At 42.8% G+C, this 16,170-nt stretch overlaps 1 protein-coding gene across 10 annotated transcripts in view; it reads left to right on the top strand.

The window, feature by feature from the left end:
* Window positions 1-16,170, top strand: part of UBR4 (ubiquitin protein ligase E3 component n-recognin 4) — a 100,603-nt gene that overhangs the window by 12,563 nt on the left and 71,870 nt on the right. For all 10 annotated transcript variants that reach the window (XM_090023106.1, XM_090023105.1, XM_090023100.1 and 7 more), the window contains exons 10-30: window positions 229-288; window positions 403-593; window positions 1,372-1,471; window positions 1,560-1,697; window positions 2,119-2,236; window positions 2,694-2,881; window positions 3,494-3,653; window positions 3,739-3,824; window positions 5,053-5,222; window positions 5,697-5,979; window positions 6,661-6,793; window positions 7,075-7,154; window positions 8,053-8,181; window positions 9,274-9,456; window positions 9,903-10,025; window positions 10,127-10,356; window positions 10,982-11,106; window positions 11,821-11,918; window positions 12,431-12,588; window positions 13,349-13,558; window positions 15,400-15,501. In XM_090023106.1, coding sequence (XP_089879232.1) covers window positions 229-288; window positions 403-593; window positions 1,372-1,471; window positions 1,560-1,697; window positions 2,119-2,236; window positions 2,694-2,881; window positions 3,494-3,653; window positions 3,739-3,824; window positions 5,053-5,222; window positions 5,697-5,979; window positions 6,661-6,793; window positions 7,075-7,154; window positions 8,053-8,181; window positions 9,274-9,456; window positions 9,903-10,025; window positions 10,127-10,356; window positions 10,982-11,106; window positions 11,821-11,918; window positions 12,431-12,588; window positions 13,349-13,558; window positions 15,400-15,501 — 3,065 coding nt within the window. The remainder of the gene's footprint in view (window positions 1-228; window positions 289-402; window positions 594-1,371; window positions 1,472-1,559; window positions 1,698-2,118; window positions 2,237-2,693; window positions 2,882-3,493; window positions 3,654-3,738; window positions 3,825-5,052; window positions 5,223-5,696; window positions 5,980-6,660; window positions 6,794-7,074; window positions 7,155-8,052; window positions 8,182-9,273; window positions 9,457-9,902; window positions 10,026-10,126; window positions 10,357-10,981; window positions 11,107-11,820; window positions 11,919-12,430; window positions 12,589-13,348; window positions 13,559-15,399; window positions 15,502-16,170) is intronic.

Below are 16,170 nucleotides of genomic sequence, written 5' to 3'. Positions count from 1 at the left end.
TCTGGGTCACTTTCTGCTCCCCTTGCTTCCTGGCATTGGACTGCTGATGCCAAAAGAAAGGTTGATACTGATGTAAGCTCTGTAACATCTGAGAGCTTGCATTAGGGTGGGTAATTGTTGAGGGGGCAGAAGAAGCTTGAGAGGGGAGTGTGAGTAGTGTCCAGAATGGTTTAGCGACACCCTGTCAGATAGCGTCACGGTTACAAAGAGTGCTGGGTTTTCTTTCAGCTTGAAATCTACGAAATGATTGGGCAGGCCATCAGCAACTCACGCCGTGCAGGGGGGGAGGTAAGAATGGATCTGCTTGTGAAACTTTCTCACTTTACAACCTAGGTGGGTGGTGTATTTGTTCAGCTGGATTCACACAAGTGTCCATTTTTTGTTTTGCTTTTGGTTCAATAGCATTACCAGAATTTCCAGCTGCTTGGTGCTTGGTGTTTGCTAAACAGCCTCTTCCTCATCTTGAACCTCAGTCCTACAGCCTTAGCCGATAAGGGAAAGGAGAAAGACCCATTGGCTGCTCTTCGTGTCAGAGACATCATTGCTCGAACAAAAGAGGGAGTTGGGTCTCCCAAACTAGGCCCTGGGAAAGGGTATGTGATTACCCCCACTGAGTCGACCAGTTTCTGTGTGTCACTGTGGTTATTGCTTTGGTGTGAAATCTCTGCAACTCTGGAATCTGGCTGGTTTCATGAAGACACTCCTCCTTTTCATATTTTGGTCCATTCACTTTCCTTTATCCAATTTTCTGCCTTTTCAGTTTAACAAAGCAATTTCTCAGCCATCTTACTCAGCTTAATCTTTTTTCACCAATTACATGTCAGCCAGCACTTAGATTCTTCTAAGAGGTTTTTTAATCTACAAAACAATCTGAAGGTTCCACTTGAGGCTTAGCACGACTGCTTTCTGTTCTCAAGGGGGAGTTTCTTGTTTTGGCCTGGGTGAAGGCGCAGTTGGGCAAGCAAAAAAAGGCTGCTGTTCTTTATTGGGGGTGTTGGCATCTCTTTCATTCTGGATAAAGAGTAGATGCAGTTTTGGGATGATACTAGCAGTAACGGTTCAAAACGTGTCGTGTGGTGGAGGAGCATTCTGAAACAAAAACTAATTACCTGGTCCTCCTTATAATACAGTTTTGAAGTGTACCTGATCAGTTTGGCTGTTATTGTGGGCAAGACATAACTATAACTTGGAGGCATTGAGCTGTGTACTTTATACACTGAAAGTTCAGAATATATGCTCTCGCTGGATTAAAACCTTCAGAGGTGACTAAGTGATGTAAAATCGTGAGATTGAGTAGTGATTCTTTAGCATGATTTCTTTAGAACGTGGAGTATTGGAGATCTTAAGCCATCATCTTTTATTTTTCTCTAGGCATCAAGGGTTTGGTGTTCTGTCAGTGGTGCTAGCAAACCATGCTATCAAACTCCTAACATCACTCTTCCAGGATCTGCAAGTGGAGGCACTACATAAGGTGTGTAGATGGCACATGGATTCCCTTAATCGGTTTGTCTTCTCCACTGGAATATGCTTTTAACTTTTCCTTTGCTGCTGCCCTCTAGGGATGGGAAACTGACGGGCCCCCAGCAGTGCTGAATATCATGGCTCAGAGCACATCAATTCAAAGAATTCAGCGGTTGATCGATTCTGTGCCTCTCACTAATTTGCTGCTGACTTTGCTGTCCACTTCTTACAGAAAGGTAGGAGACAACTTAGATAAAGGAGTTCTGTAACATTCTTTCTCTCGGTTAAATAATGAGACCTGTACAGAAAGCTCCTCTTGCAAGTATCTACTAACAACCTAAACAGAAGATTTTAGAATTGGCTCTTACATGATCCCATTAAGCTGAATAGTAGTCATGACCAGTGACTTGCTGGACTGTATGCAGAATGGGAGCTTTTATGTTCATACTGTAATATGAAACTAAGCTTGCAGTCTTCCAACAGTTTCTAGCTCTGCTTGCCATCGCAGATGATGACAGGCAATATTTAGAAAACAATATTTGAAGAGAAATGTTGGCAAAGCAATTTGAGCAGACTTTCGTGGCGGGTGATAAAAGAAGAGCTTTGGGAACTTTCTGTTGTGCATAGTAAGAGTTTAACCCTTGCTATTGTTTTAAGGCTTGTGTCTTGCAGCGTCAGAGGAAGGGTTCCATGAGCAGTGATGCAAGTGCCTCCACTGATTCTAATACATATTATGAGGATGACTTCAGCAGCACTGAGGAGGACAGCAGCCAGGGTAATAGTATGCAACAAGCTCTCACACTTTCCTTTAAAGTAGCAGAGGCTTGCGCACTAGGCTCCTGCCTGCCTAGACTGGTGTTACATTTTAGCTGATGAGATTTAAAATGGTTTGTTAGGTTCAACAGGCAGAGAAGTACCAGCTATGCTCAGTCTATTGCAGTCAGCATCCTAGTGATACAGGAGCTTTATATCCGTTTAAAATATTATTTAGGCAGATGCCAAGGAGTCTTTCTTCCCTTGACTGGGAAGTTGCTTTTGGAGCCAGGCTCATTTCACCGTTAGTTTGTGACTGCAAAGAAAATGTCAGGTTTTGGGCTTGCTAATATATTACTTTGTACATTTGCTGGGCTTTTCCTTAGTAAAGCAGCTTGTAGAAGGGAAGCTGCTTTAAGCCTAAATGGTGGTTTCCTACGTCTTTTTTTTTTTTTTTCTTGTCTTTTTTTTTTTATTAGATGATGACAGTGAACCCATCCTCGGCCAGTGGTTTGAAGAGACCATTTCTCCAAGTAAAGAGAAAGTGGCCCCTCCTCCACCCCCTCCACCGCCCCCTTTGGAGAGTTCACCTAGAGTGAAAAGCCCCAACAAACAGACGACTGGGGAGAACGGGAACATTCTGGCCAGCCGCAAAGACCCAGAACTGGTACAGAACAGTCTTCAAGACTCATTGTGTCCTAAGTGAGATATAATGTGGTTCTCAACCCAGAGAGGCTCTCGTCAGTTTGGCACCTAGCAACTTCATTGTTTAAATGTTGTGCAGTTTAGTGTGTTGACAATGAAGTATCACCATCTAGTGGGGAGTGGAAGGCTGGGGGTCTGAATGACAGGGATATTGGTTTCCAGGGAACTTTTGTGCTACTCTTCAGTCAGCAGATATGTCTAAGTAATCATTATTGCCAGGGAAGAGCAGATATAAGATAATCTGCCATCAGTTTAGTTTGCAGCAGGTGAACTTGCCTGATAATGCTGTTAACAGTTCCTTTATTTAACAGTGAAAATGAATGGTGCTGTTGAGAAGCTAATGAACAGTTGTCTGTGAAAGAGACTTGATGTGGAACGGAGCTGTTGTGCAGCAGGCTGGACTGTAAAAAAAACAAAACAAAAAACCCCCCCAAAATGTGTGTTTATGGAGGCAGGGTTTAGCTGGGTATTGAGAAATCTGATAGATTTAGCAATGGCTTTTCTTTGTTCAATGTTTCCTCAACCACTATTGGTCTTGATTCTAAGATGCATATCTTCTTTTCCTCCTTTTCAGTTTTTAAGCTTAGCTTCCAATATTCTGAACTTCATCACCTCCTCCATGCTAAACTCCAGGAACAATTTCATTCGCAACTACTTAAGTGTGTCTCTTTCCGAGCAGCACATGGCCACACTGGCTAGCATTATCAAGGAAGTGGACAAAGATGGGCTGAAGGGTCAGTGCACAAGAACCTCTTTTGGATTTCTAGTCCTGCGGGTAGAGTTGTAATAATAATCAGCTTGATCTTGATTGTGTTGCAGGCACATCAGATGAGGAATTTGCTGCTGCATTGTATCACTTCAACCATTCCTTGGTGACCTCAGACCTTCAGTCCCCTACCTTGCAGGTCAGTCTGCAAAAAATCTGTATGTTGGATGTAAAACCAAATTGCTTGGCTTTCCGTGGGTGACCATGTATTTGTGTGTGAGGACACTGGTGCTTCATACTCCGCTGGAGAACTCTTCTTTGTGGCCCAAAATATTTTATTCTGAGAGTAAAGGAATGGAGCATGGTGGGGCTGGGAAATAAGATCCTCCTTGAGAAGATACTGCAGAGTATTCCACAGGATAGGAAACAATGGTAGACTCGTCATTTAATACTTATTTGTATCTTACATTAATCCTGGAATGGGTTTAAATCAATGTGTGTAGTAATATGTCGATTCAGGTATTTGGTGCCTCTCTGATAGGGTTGAAAGGAAACTATTTGTGTGGGAGATGCTTGGTGATCTCATCTGTATGGAAGAAAGTATTTTTCCTCATAATTTTTTTTTTAATTGGCCGTCTTTTTTTTCTTTGCCTGCTGATGAAGCATTGGACGTTGGCTATAGCTAGAGGTGGGAATTTTCCTGGGGTGTGTTAGTGCTACCCCTGGTTGTTAGAAACATCTTAAACAACACTCTTGTGATATCAAAACATCTGTCAGATCTGGGGTTGAAATGAATTTTTTCTACCAGGTCAGATTGGCAGGACTGTCAGTATTTTGCAGCACAGAGCATATGTTGATCCTCTAATCATGCATTAAACTATGAAATTTCCCCTGCCATTGATGTAGCTGAGGCATTGACAATGCCTGTCTTGTGGCACACTGTTGGGCTCTTTAATAGGGTCCTCTGTGGCTGTGGTATGGATGAAAGAGTTAAAGTGAATGATCTTGTGGACTCCTTTGGACAAGTGAATTCAGGGGACTGTTCTTGATGCCTTAGAAGTGTGTCTTTCCAGCCCAGTGTTTCTGTAAATTAACTCTCTGAGCTGTGGAGATGTTTAAAGGGGAAAATGATTTATTTTCTGTAGTTGGGGTGCCGTTAGCTCAAAGAATTGTTTCTGAATATGCTTTTTACCACAAGAATTTCCTGTGTATCTGCTTGGCTCTTTAGGATTGATAACAAAAAGATGGATACATAAACATCTTAATTTGACCCAAATATGCCAAATATTGTAACTCCACAAAGGGAAATACCAATGCATTAAACTCTGAACCTACCTAGAGATATCAAATTGAAGCCTTGGATTTACTTCATGCAGCATGTAAGGCTTTCCTCCCAACTAATAATATATTTGGTTTTTTTGCATCAGAATACACTTCTACAGCAGTTGGGAGTGGCCCCTTTCTCGGAAGGACCTTGGCCGTTGTACATCCATCCCCAGAGTCTGTCTGTACTCTCCCGCCTTCTCCTAATTTGGCAGCATAAAGCCAGTGCACAGGGAGACCCTGATGTCCCAGAATGCCTCAAAGTTTGGGAGCGGTAAGATAACATTAAGTATTATAACAACAAGCAAGTTTTCTCCTTAGCTGTCTTCCTGCGAGACAGAATTTTTTGTTTGGGCAAGTTAATCCAACATCGGTGCTGTTCATGTAAGGTAAAAAAATCCTGGGTTGGGTAGGAGAGGGGGGATAGGAGTATTTTGTGTGTTTGAGATGGTACCTTTCAGAAATTCCACAGAAGGAAAAGATGCAGGATATGGATGAGAATAGGGAGTGCAAACATTTACCTACACATCAAGACCTAAATGAACAGAGAATAAAGTAGCTCTGTTAGAACTGATTTGAAAGAGAAAAGGCAAAACTTTTTTTTTGCTAGATTCCTGGTGGGTATTGGGTCCTTGTACTAAGCCCATCGTTACAGTAGCTAAACCACCCCTCTTGTAAGAGTGAACCATAGATGAACAGCTCATCTTGCTAGAACTCTTCCTACTTCAATTTATTTCTCTGCTGGCAGGTTTGTGAGCACTTTAAAACAAAATGCCCTGCAGGGGGCACTTCCCAGTGACACAGAAGACCTGAATGTTGAACACCTCCAACTCCTCTTGCTTATTTTCCACAACTTCTCTGAGAAAGGCCGCAGATCTATCTTGACCCTCTGTATCCAGACCATTCTGGAGCTGACTGTAAAGATGGATTCCCAGTTGCAGTCTGTACCGCTAATCCTAGCTCGCCTACTGCTGGTCTTTGACTATCTGCTTCATCAGTATTCCAGAGTTCCCGTGTACTTGTTTGAACAGGTAAGCTTCCGAGGAAGTATGTTACAGATGTTCAGTCAGGTAGTTTCATAGTTGGTAAGGTTGGAAGGAACCTGAGAGAAGTCCGACCCCCTGCCATGGCAGGAAAAAGTACTGGGTTCAAACGACCCCAGCAGGGTGTTCGTCTAGCCTCAGCAATGAACTATAGCAGGTACTTAATTTGTTGCTTTCTTTTATCTCTAGTTACCCTCCTTTTTAGCCCTTCTGGTAACTCTCTTGAATTCAGTAATGGCCTGTGAGGTTGTGACAGCAGACATTTGGTTCTAGCAGCAGCTTTAGTAGTGTTGTGGCATGACTACTGCTACTGTATGTGAATAGATGTTGGATAGCATGAGATGCTTCCACAGTAATGCCCAGAGTAGTAAACCTGCCTTACTTCTGATAAGGGTAGAGGCCTATCGGTGTCTCTTCACTGATTCACAAATACCTTTAATGCAGCGTTCTCCGAGTTTAGCTTGTCTGCATTTTGTTTGTTGGCAGTTCTACATTTGGGGGAAAACAGAACCTTGGACTGTAGTCTTGCTCCACTGACTGAAATGTATAAATCCCGTCTCTACCTGAAAGCGTCCTGTTATTTCAAACAGTTTGTTAGTTAGGACTCTTTTTATATGGGTTTTTTTAGTTATCCGTGAACCTTTGTTTTCGGTGTCTGCATTTACACAGGTGCAATATAATCTGCTAACCCCACCCATAGGCTGGGTCAGCGGATCCCAGGAGAGTAGTAGACGAACCGCTATCCCTATCTACCATGGCTTTAAAGAAGTGGAAGAAAACTGGACCAAACACTGCTCATCAGGTCAGAGGAAGAGCTATGGCAGAATTTTGTGCTCATAGACTTTAGGAATATTACGTGAAAAACTTTAAAGTAAACCTATTTTTAACACAGTCACTGGGTGTACAGCTTGTCTAAACACCTTTTACAGTTGTGCATGTAATGTGTCCTTAGTTTATTTAGCAAAATTCTTTCCTAGCCTTAAACCATGAATGGCTTGGCTTTGGGGAGAAAATGATTAGTGATGATAGGCCCAACAGTATTGCTAATTCTAAATTTAAATGACTTTGGTATTTATGTCTCAGATGCAGTGCCACAGCCCAGGTTCTACTGCATCCTGTCACCCGAAGCTTCCGAAGATGACTTGAACCGCCTAGATAACACGGTACCCAGACTTCCTTTCTTTAAAAGACTTCTTCCAGACCTTTAGGTTTTGGGTTCTGTTGACTTTACAACAGCCACATGGAGAAATGAGGGGGAAGAGCAGTAGATAGAGAATGTGCTTTTCAGTTCCAGTGCATAGAGAGTCAGTGTAGAAAATGACCTGGACTGCAGATATGATGTACCAGAGAGGAAACCTGCTTGAGAGTTACTGTTTTTATTAAGGAGGAACTGTAAACATTAGCTGCATAGGCGATAGCAGTATAAAATAATTAACCAAGGGATTTTAATATTGTTTAAATTTGTGTTCAGGCTCAAGTTTTAGATGGGCATCTTGGGTGAAACATCTGAGGCTTCCCAGTTGTGATGTTTTGGCAGTTCCTTTGACCACTCTGTGTTGCTTGGAAATAAACATTGGCTAAAGAACAGGAGACCTCTTCTACTGTACTAACCTGGGATTCACTCAGACCTACACAAAGAGCCTTTCAGTCCAAGTTAACTCTTGAGTTTCTTAGCAATTGAGGTGAAAGGGAGCTGGCTTCAGAATTGCCTCCCCATCTCTTTGCCCCATGTCCCATCTATTCTCGCCCCCGGCTGCTGTCCTCGCTCACTAAAACTGGCATTGTGGCAGCTGACGAGAGGGTAGCATGCTGTTAGATGGGGCAGTTTCTCACGTACATCAGGGATCCTGTTGTAAATTTTGCTGCTTTTAGGCACACGCTGAATGCATCTTTTATCACCCTGGGTGGTTATTGGAGCAGTTGTCACAAACCTGACCTGAGGTTGTTTCTTGCTGACGCTCTGCGGTGTGTTTTGCTTGTGCGGGAGAGGATCTCAAGTGCACGTGGATAGGGAGTTGTGCAACTGAGGAAGAAACAATCCTGGTTTGGCTTCTTCCATAGGTTTGTGAGGTCCTGTTTTCTAGGATTGTGAAGTATGATGAGCTTTATGCGGCCCTGACCTCACTACTTGCAGCTGGATCACAGTTTGACACCCTCCGGAGGAAAGAAAACAAAAACGTCACAGCACTGGTAAGGGCGTATGTCAGTGGGGTTATAGCACTGTCCATGATGTCAGGCGGCTCCAGGGGTTGGGTTTTATGAGAGTCTGGGCAATAGTTATGGAAGTTGAGAACTGAATTGTTTGCAGTAGGTTTTTACTTTATACAAGTTTAAGCTAATGCTCCCAGCAGCAGCAGAATTTCAGTACCATCTTCTGGGGCGGGGTTAATTTGAAATCGGAGCAGTCCAATGCAAACCAGAACAGATAAGCCAGGTCCTGTTTCTTGGCTGGGCTGCTTCTGCAGGCTTTACCTTAGGAGGATCTGTTGCTTGCCCCCCACACAGCAGATCATCTGCTTCATTGGTAGGGGAGCACACTTGCAGGTTGTATACCCCTCATCTCCCATCATGGCTTTCTTGATCCCTTACAGGTCTCTCCCAGATTGAATTGCCTTTTGGCCTTCTATCTGAGGACCAGGTGACCTGCATGCTATTGCTCAATACTTGGTCTCAAACCCATCCCAGGGGAAGCAGCTGACTAAGTCAGAGTTAAGGACTTTTTCCTTAAAAGACCATCCCAATGCTGCGACAGTAATGTGGTTCACTCATGAGCATAACCTGTAGGGCAGTGTCTGTTTCAGGTTTCCCTCACTGCTTAGAAGGAATTACTTGCTCTTTACAGCTAGGAGGGCATATATTCCTTTTGTTGTAGTTCTGTTAGTGAGAGAGAACCTTTTACTCGAACAGCAGGCTCTCCAGGATAGTTTTGAAAATGTCCACTCTCCAAGCCAAGTTGGGTGGTAAATGATATTAAATGACATTTCTGCTGAAGTTCTCTTGAAACATATTATATACTTTTGACTTCAGGCTCATCTTACCTTCCAAATGTATGCAGGAGGTTTAGCTAGAAGATGATGGAATGAGCCACCGTGAAGAAAATAAAATTGTTGAGTGAGCTAAGAAAAGTCATGCCACATTCAGCACAGATAGAAGGGTTGTCTAGTATACTCTAATCTTTGGGATAGTATCTTTACCTACACAGAAACCCAGTGATAGAATTATAGCTGTTCTAGGGCAAATGAAAGCGCTCTTACTGATGTATACCTCTCTTGCCTTTATTAGGAGGCCTGTGCACTTCAGTACTACTTCTTGATACTCTGGAGGATCCTGGGGATTTTGCCCCCTTCTAAAAACTACATGAATCAGCTGGCGATGAACACGCCTGATATGAGTGAATGTGATATCCTGCATACGTTGCGCTGGTCCTCCCGCTTGCGTATCATCTCCTATGTTGTTTGGATCAAGGTACAGTCCTTACCCTTGAATTCTCAATGTATTATTAGAATTTAAAGCAGCAATACTCATTCCTAAGAATGAAGAAAGAAATGAAATTGCAGTAGTGTGTATTGAATCCTAAAGAGGAGAGAAGTGCAAACTGTCTTGGATAGATTAAGCATTTTTCATCCTCCTGATAGCAGTCGGGAGAATTAAACTACCGTATACTTTTAGTTCCAACTTTTACATGAGAATATAGTAGCAGGTGTTTCCATGATTGGCAGTGGCAGTGTGAATCTGCTCTCCCAGGCTTATTGAATGTAGGAAGTGTAGTTTTTGCATAGTAATGGGAAATTGGAATTGGTATATATGTGACTTAAAAACAAATTGCCCTAATATGATAGCTTATGGACTAGTTCATTCCTACAGCCCTTTTAAATGATGTTAAATGTGAAATTTCTTTGCAATTGCTCCAGGATCACTTGATCAAACAAGGCATGAAAGCTGAACATGCTGCTTCTCTCATTAAATTGGCCTCCACTAAGTGCAGCTCAGTGAAATATGATGTGGAAATAGCAGAGGAATACTTTGCTCGACAGGTAAGCTGGTGAAAATGCTAAATATGTATAAGCTAGCATGGAACGTTGACTTTCATATGATGCCTTGCTCTGAAAAATTGTCATCCTTCTGTTTTTAATAGATTTCCTCTTTCTGTGGGATTGACTGCACCACTATTCTCCAGCTGCATGAGATTCCCAGTTTGCAGTCCATTTACACCCTTGATGCTGCCATTTCCAAGATCCAGGTTTCCCTGGATGAACACTTCTCTAAGCTAGCTGCAGAAACTGACCCACACAAATCATCAGAGATAACCAAGAACCTGCTGCCCGCTACTCTGCAGCTTATTGACACCTATGCTACATTCACCAGGTATGAGGATAGTGCGTTCAGAAGGATGAAACTTCCTTTTCTGTCAGTGACTCGTCAGTTTGAGTTATCCATTCCAGTGAAGTTTTAACATAGTCCATTAAATTAAGCATCACTGCTTAATTTAATATATTTTATGGGACGAATGTTTAAAAGAGTGGACTCTGTCGAGAACTTGTGAATTTTGTTCTTTTTCCAAGTTATCGATTTGTTTGATCATTCAAGGGTTTCTGACAAACTTACAAAACAAACGGCTTTACCTCTGAAGATGAAACCTCTTCGTAACATCCTGAGATTGTAGTCCAAGGTTATGTTTCACTATGCTGTTGTTGAGACGGACAGTGTAACTAGCAGTTGAGGAGATTAAATCTCCTCAAGTAAGATTCCAGGGTCTCTTTGTTCCTGTGGAAAAGAAACTGAAAGTAAATTGGCCTTTTTACTTGCTGAGTAGCCATTTCTGTTAGTAAAAAGCTTAAAGAAGATAAAAAGAAGCAATAGCTAGAATTATACTGCATGATTTATGAGGTAAAATTTCAGAGGTTTGGTTCTGAAGTTTGGCATCTTGTCTGTATTGATGTATTATTTTTGAACGGTCTTCTGAAAGGAATCCTTTCCATCCCCAATACAGATCTTATTTGCTACGGAGCCTGTCTGAAGAAGGCTCGGCTGAAAACAAACCTTCTGAAGAGAAGCTGCGGGGTTATGCTGCTGTCCTGGCTATAGGATCAAGCCGTTGCAAGTCAAATACTCTGGGTGAGCTCCCATGAAATTCCACTGTGCGCTTAAATTTAAGCAAGAGTTGTTGCAATGGCATAAACATTCTGCTTCAAGCTGTTGTACTGCCCAATTTATCCTCCTTCCCAGCCATCATCTCTAGCACCTGGATATTGAGTCTATGAAGTCAGCTACTAAGCACCTAGAGATGTGGAGTCCCTTTCCTTAGTTTAGGACCAGCCTGGGGAAGTCATGAGAGCCATGGCTAGCTTGAACTTCATCTGGAATTGAACCTTTTTGCAATTATATTAACAGTCTGCTGCCCTAGCGCTTCTCTGGCTTTTTAGGCCTTTCCATGTTGTTGTTGAAATCTGCCTGCTTGGCTGCATTTTTAACGGGGGTAAGCTGTCGGATTTGGTAATAAGTGAAGCTTTCAGAGTTCTTTGTGAGGGATTGCTACTGACTAGCGACTTGATGAAAGTATTTTGACAGCTTAGCATCGTTGAGTTAACGTCTTTTTCCAGTGCAAGCTTTGTTTAGAATGATCTTGACTTAACTTAGAAAAACACACAACCAGCCTTGCCAGCAGAATGGGACATCAAACAAATCTAACTATCCCTGTCCTATCCAGATAGACTTGCCTAATTTGGATGATGAAGTTCTTGCTTTTAAGCACTGCCTAACTGAATCTCAGATTCCTGGCGATCCCTTTGAAACTCTTTCCAAGAACTCTAATCCCTGTTTTCCTTGCAGGTCCAACACTTGTCCAGAACTTGCCACCGGCAGTACAGACCTTATGCGAATCCTGGAACAACATTCATACTAATGAATTTCCAAACATTGGATCATGGGTGAGTCCAGCCTCGCCTCAGAGTGGTCCTGAAATAACCCTGATGATGTAGCTTTGTGGGAAAAGTGTCTACTATGGTTCTTGTTTAATTTCAAAATGAAATAGTAAAATCTGATCATGGGGAAATACTCCTTCAGGTTAGGAGGGTTCCACAATCTGCTATCACAGGAGTGCTCCCGATTTTACATGAATCAGCACAGAATTCAGGTATTCTAACCTCTAACAGAAATTTGACCAATAGAAATTACAAGTCTGAGCATGTTGTATCCTTATCAGCACAGCCGGGTTGGTCAAATCAAGGCAGAGATCTGTGTAGTGCTATGAACAGAAGAACTTCTAGCACTATAGGGCTTGTAGGACAACAGTGGACAACAGTGGATTTTTTAATTCCTTAAAGGTGAACTTCAAATTGCACACTGACAGTCTGCACTGAGCTCCCATATGCTTCTCCTTTCTGATGCTCCATACTATGCTCCCTGTGATGTCTTCTAAATTTGTCCTTGTTCTTTTTAGCGCAATGCCTTTGCAAATGACACAATCCCAGCGGAAAGCTACATCAGTGCAGTTCAGGCTGCTCACCTGGGCACCCTTTGCAGCCAGAGTCTACCTCTTGCAGCCTCCTTAAAACACACGCTCCTTTCCTTGGTCAGACTCACTGGGGACCTCATTGTGTAAGTGAATGTTTTTTCTCGTTCTGCAGGTTCTTACCTTGCCTTTCAACTTGCAATTTCTGGATATGGGGAGAAAAGAGGTGATGGAGTCTGATCTTGAGACCAGGGTCTAAGATCTCTAAACACTGAACTCAAGTCAGATTCAGAGCAAGCACTCTGAATTGTGTGTATACATCTGGTCTTTGACACTCAGTTTCTTTATGGTTTTTCTGGTTTCAGTGAACAATAACTTTGCTCTGGCAAAGGATTTCTAGAAGCCAAACTTCTTCCTCGGAGGAAGAATACGTAAACTTTTTTTGCAGAATTGGAAAGCAGCTGAAGTGCGATCTCACTTTTTAGATTATGACACGAAGTACATCATGTTGGGAGTGTTAGTGTTTCCAGAGTGTCACAAGAACCAAGTAGAACAGAAATCCTTCTTGCCTAGTGACTTCACTGTGGGTTTTGGATACATGTAACTAGAGGCTGATACTGCAGCCATTTTAAGAAGATATACTGAATGGTGCAGTGACTGTCTAGGAGAGTGTTGCGGCTGTTTAATCTACTGCAGTCGCTCACATAGTTTTGGGAATCAGAAGTATCTCAGAGGCAATAGGTGTAGAGGAGTTGTTCAAAATGGGCTGTGGGCTTGACATGGATCGTGGCTGTCATCTAGAGTTGTATTCTGCCTGCATGCCTCTTAATCTAAATTTTACTGTAGAGTTCATTTTCTAGCATGCTTATGTCAGTGTTAATGGAGTTCCTGTTTTTTCCTTTCAAGCTGGTCGGATGAACTGAACCCACAACAGGTGATACATACTCTATTGCCCCTTCTCTTGGAGACCAGCACGGAAAGTGTGGCAGAGATCAGCAGCAACTCCCTGGAAAGGGTCCTGGGGCCTGCAGAGTCAGATGAGTTCCTGGCTCGTGTCTATGAGAAATTGATCACGGGATGTTATAACATACTGGCTAATCACTCCGATCCCAACAGGTAAACACATACAGACTGGCCCTCCTTCTGGTATGTGGCCAGGCATGTGGGAATGATCATCACAATCCTTATGCATCAGTATAGCTTCTTTACCAGCATTACAAACTGGCAGGGACTAGTATGTTCTCTTCTGTGCTGCAGAAACTTCAAAGGAGTGCAAGATACAAATAAGCAGTGTGAATGTGATAATCTGCTTTAACTGAGTATGGACCCTATGTTTATATTTGAACAGTGGAGAACTTGTGGCTGTTAAACAAACGGATGTTAAACAACGAGCATGAAATCAAGACTTGAGATGCTGATCAGAATCATTGTGTTCAGCTAATTCTCTATTGTTTGCTCTATTAAGTTAGGCTGGCTAATCCCAGCTTTCTCATCGCAAACCAGACAGATTTATGCCTTTCCTTTCCCATTCTGTCTGTGTAAGTACCAAGATAATCAGCTTCGTGTACAGGTGCACATCCCAGCTATCTGAGATGTAAAACCATTATGCATGATGATATTGCATCTTTTTAACATTGATCCCTGGTGGATGGAAGAAACTCAGAAGGGAGCTGACTACATATTCTATTAGAGAATGAAAGTGTAATTGGATTTTCCATGGAGGGTGCGTTGAGGGGATGTTTGCTGCAGAAGCATGGCTGTTATTCCAAGCCACACAAGGAAAAAAGCTTGCAAAGGAGTGCTACTAAAAGCAACTTGAGCCTTATAGTGGGCAGCTGATTAGATGTGACTTCACAATGTGATACACTGGCCTTTTTTGCTGCCGTACAGGTGGGGTGCATTCATAAAGGCATCAAGTAATGGTCTTTTCTGTGTGCTCTGGGTCGAACACACCCTAGTACATTGTTTTCAAGTGCAAGCACCGGGTACCAGAATGACTGGTGACTTGGAGTTTAGAAAAAGCAATACAAGGATTGGAAAACAAGGAAGTGACTTGAGGGAAGCTTAAAAAGAGGTAGATGCATGGTTTGGTGTAAGGCTGAAGAGTTTAACTCCACGGGGAGAGAAAAAGTATTGGTCACAGTACATCTAGAGGCAATGAAAATGAAAAGACCTCCTGACATATCTCTGTTGTTATTGAGTAGTCTCTAGAGAGAAGGGGGACTGATCACGTTGAACTTACAAAACCAGAGTGTTCTTCGTAACACACTTTTTATATAATCCAACATTGGCAGCAGTGTGGACTAGACCAGGGGTTACTAACCTATGATCTCACCTGCAAAGCCAGTTGATTTGGCCTGCAAATGTGGGGCTTTATTGACAGGTCGCTTTTCCCTGTTCCTGTGGGTAAAAGTTGCCAGTGTGGGCACCTGCCCTCTGCCACCATGGGGAAAAGCAGCAGTGGATGGGTCTTAGTGTCTGCCTGCCTGGCTCTGGCCTCAGCTGGGTCAATCCAGCCCCACAGCCTTAAACGATTGTCGACTGCCAGAACTAGACTGTCTGGTTACTCCTTTCATGTCTAACAACTTACTCTAATGTTGCACTACAACCTCATTTAATTTGAATTGCTTTTTTACATTTTCATAGGGGCTCTCACTTCCATTTGTTTTCCTTGGAGTTGTATTTACTTGTAATTGTGTGGTTCTTCCTTAGTTCCCACTGCCTGGTGAGCCAGGGCTGCTTTATCGCTGGCTGTAGTGTGAATCTGTTAATGTTTATGTAATGTTCATTCGTTAGGGTTCTTTCCAGTTCGAGAAAAAACTTTGCTTGTATAGAAGTCATGGGTTTATTTGTTAAAATGATTTACCATAGTTAAGCAATTTGCACTGCACTGGAGCTGTGAATGTGCACTCCTGCTTCAACTTTATTTTATTATTATTTTCTTTTTTAATCCTCAGTGGCCTTGATGAGTCTATCTTGGAGGAGTGTTTGCAGCATCTGGAGAAGCAGCTGGAGAGCAGCCAGGCTCGGAAAGCCATGGAGGAATTCTTTTCAGAGAGGTGAGTTGTGATGGGATGTGACATATTGAAGAATTGCTCTCTCCTCTCTCCTTTCTAGTCTTGCCACACTTGCCTCTGTGGGGAATATGTAGAGTTCACAAGGAACATGTTGCCTTCTTGTGTAGGATTTTTAGGGGCATAGACAGATATAACAATTATATCAATAGCAAATGATTTAAACTGATAGGATCCAGCTGTTACTTCACTGATTTCATAGATGTTAGGGTCAGAAGAAGCCTAAGTAGATCATCAAATCTGACCCCCTGCCCTGGGCCGGAAAGAGCGCTGGGGTCAAGTGACCCCAGCCAGGTACTTGTCCAGTCTCCTCTTAAAGACTCCCAAGGTAGGGGAGAGCACCACCCCCCTTGGAAGCTCATGCCAGATTCTGGTAACCCTCACTGTAAAGAAGTCCTTCCTGATGTCTAATCTAAATCTGCCCTCTGTCAGTCTGAGGCCATTATTTCTAGTAACTCCAAGGGATGCCCTGGTAAATAAAGCATCTCCTTTTCCTTGCTGCCTTCCCCTGATGAATTTGTAGACAGCCACAAGATCACCTCTCAGCCTTCTCTTGTGCAGGCTGAAGAGATCCAGGTCCCTCAGTCTCTCCTCATAGGGCCTTTCGTGCAGGCCTCTAACCATATGGGTGACCCTCCTTTGTACCCTCTCAAA

The sequence above is a fragment of the Crocodylus siamensis genome, chromosome 12, assembly GCF_052110815.1.
Source record: "Crocodylus siamensis isolate JL-2025a chromosome 12, ASM5211081v1, whole genome shotgun sequence".
In the NCBI taxonomy this organism is placed as follows: Eukaryota; Metazoa; Chordata; order Crocodylia; family Crocodylidae; genus Crocodylus; species Crocodylus siamensis.
This window is presented reverse-complemented; position numbering and strand designations above follow the sequence as displayed.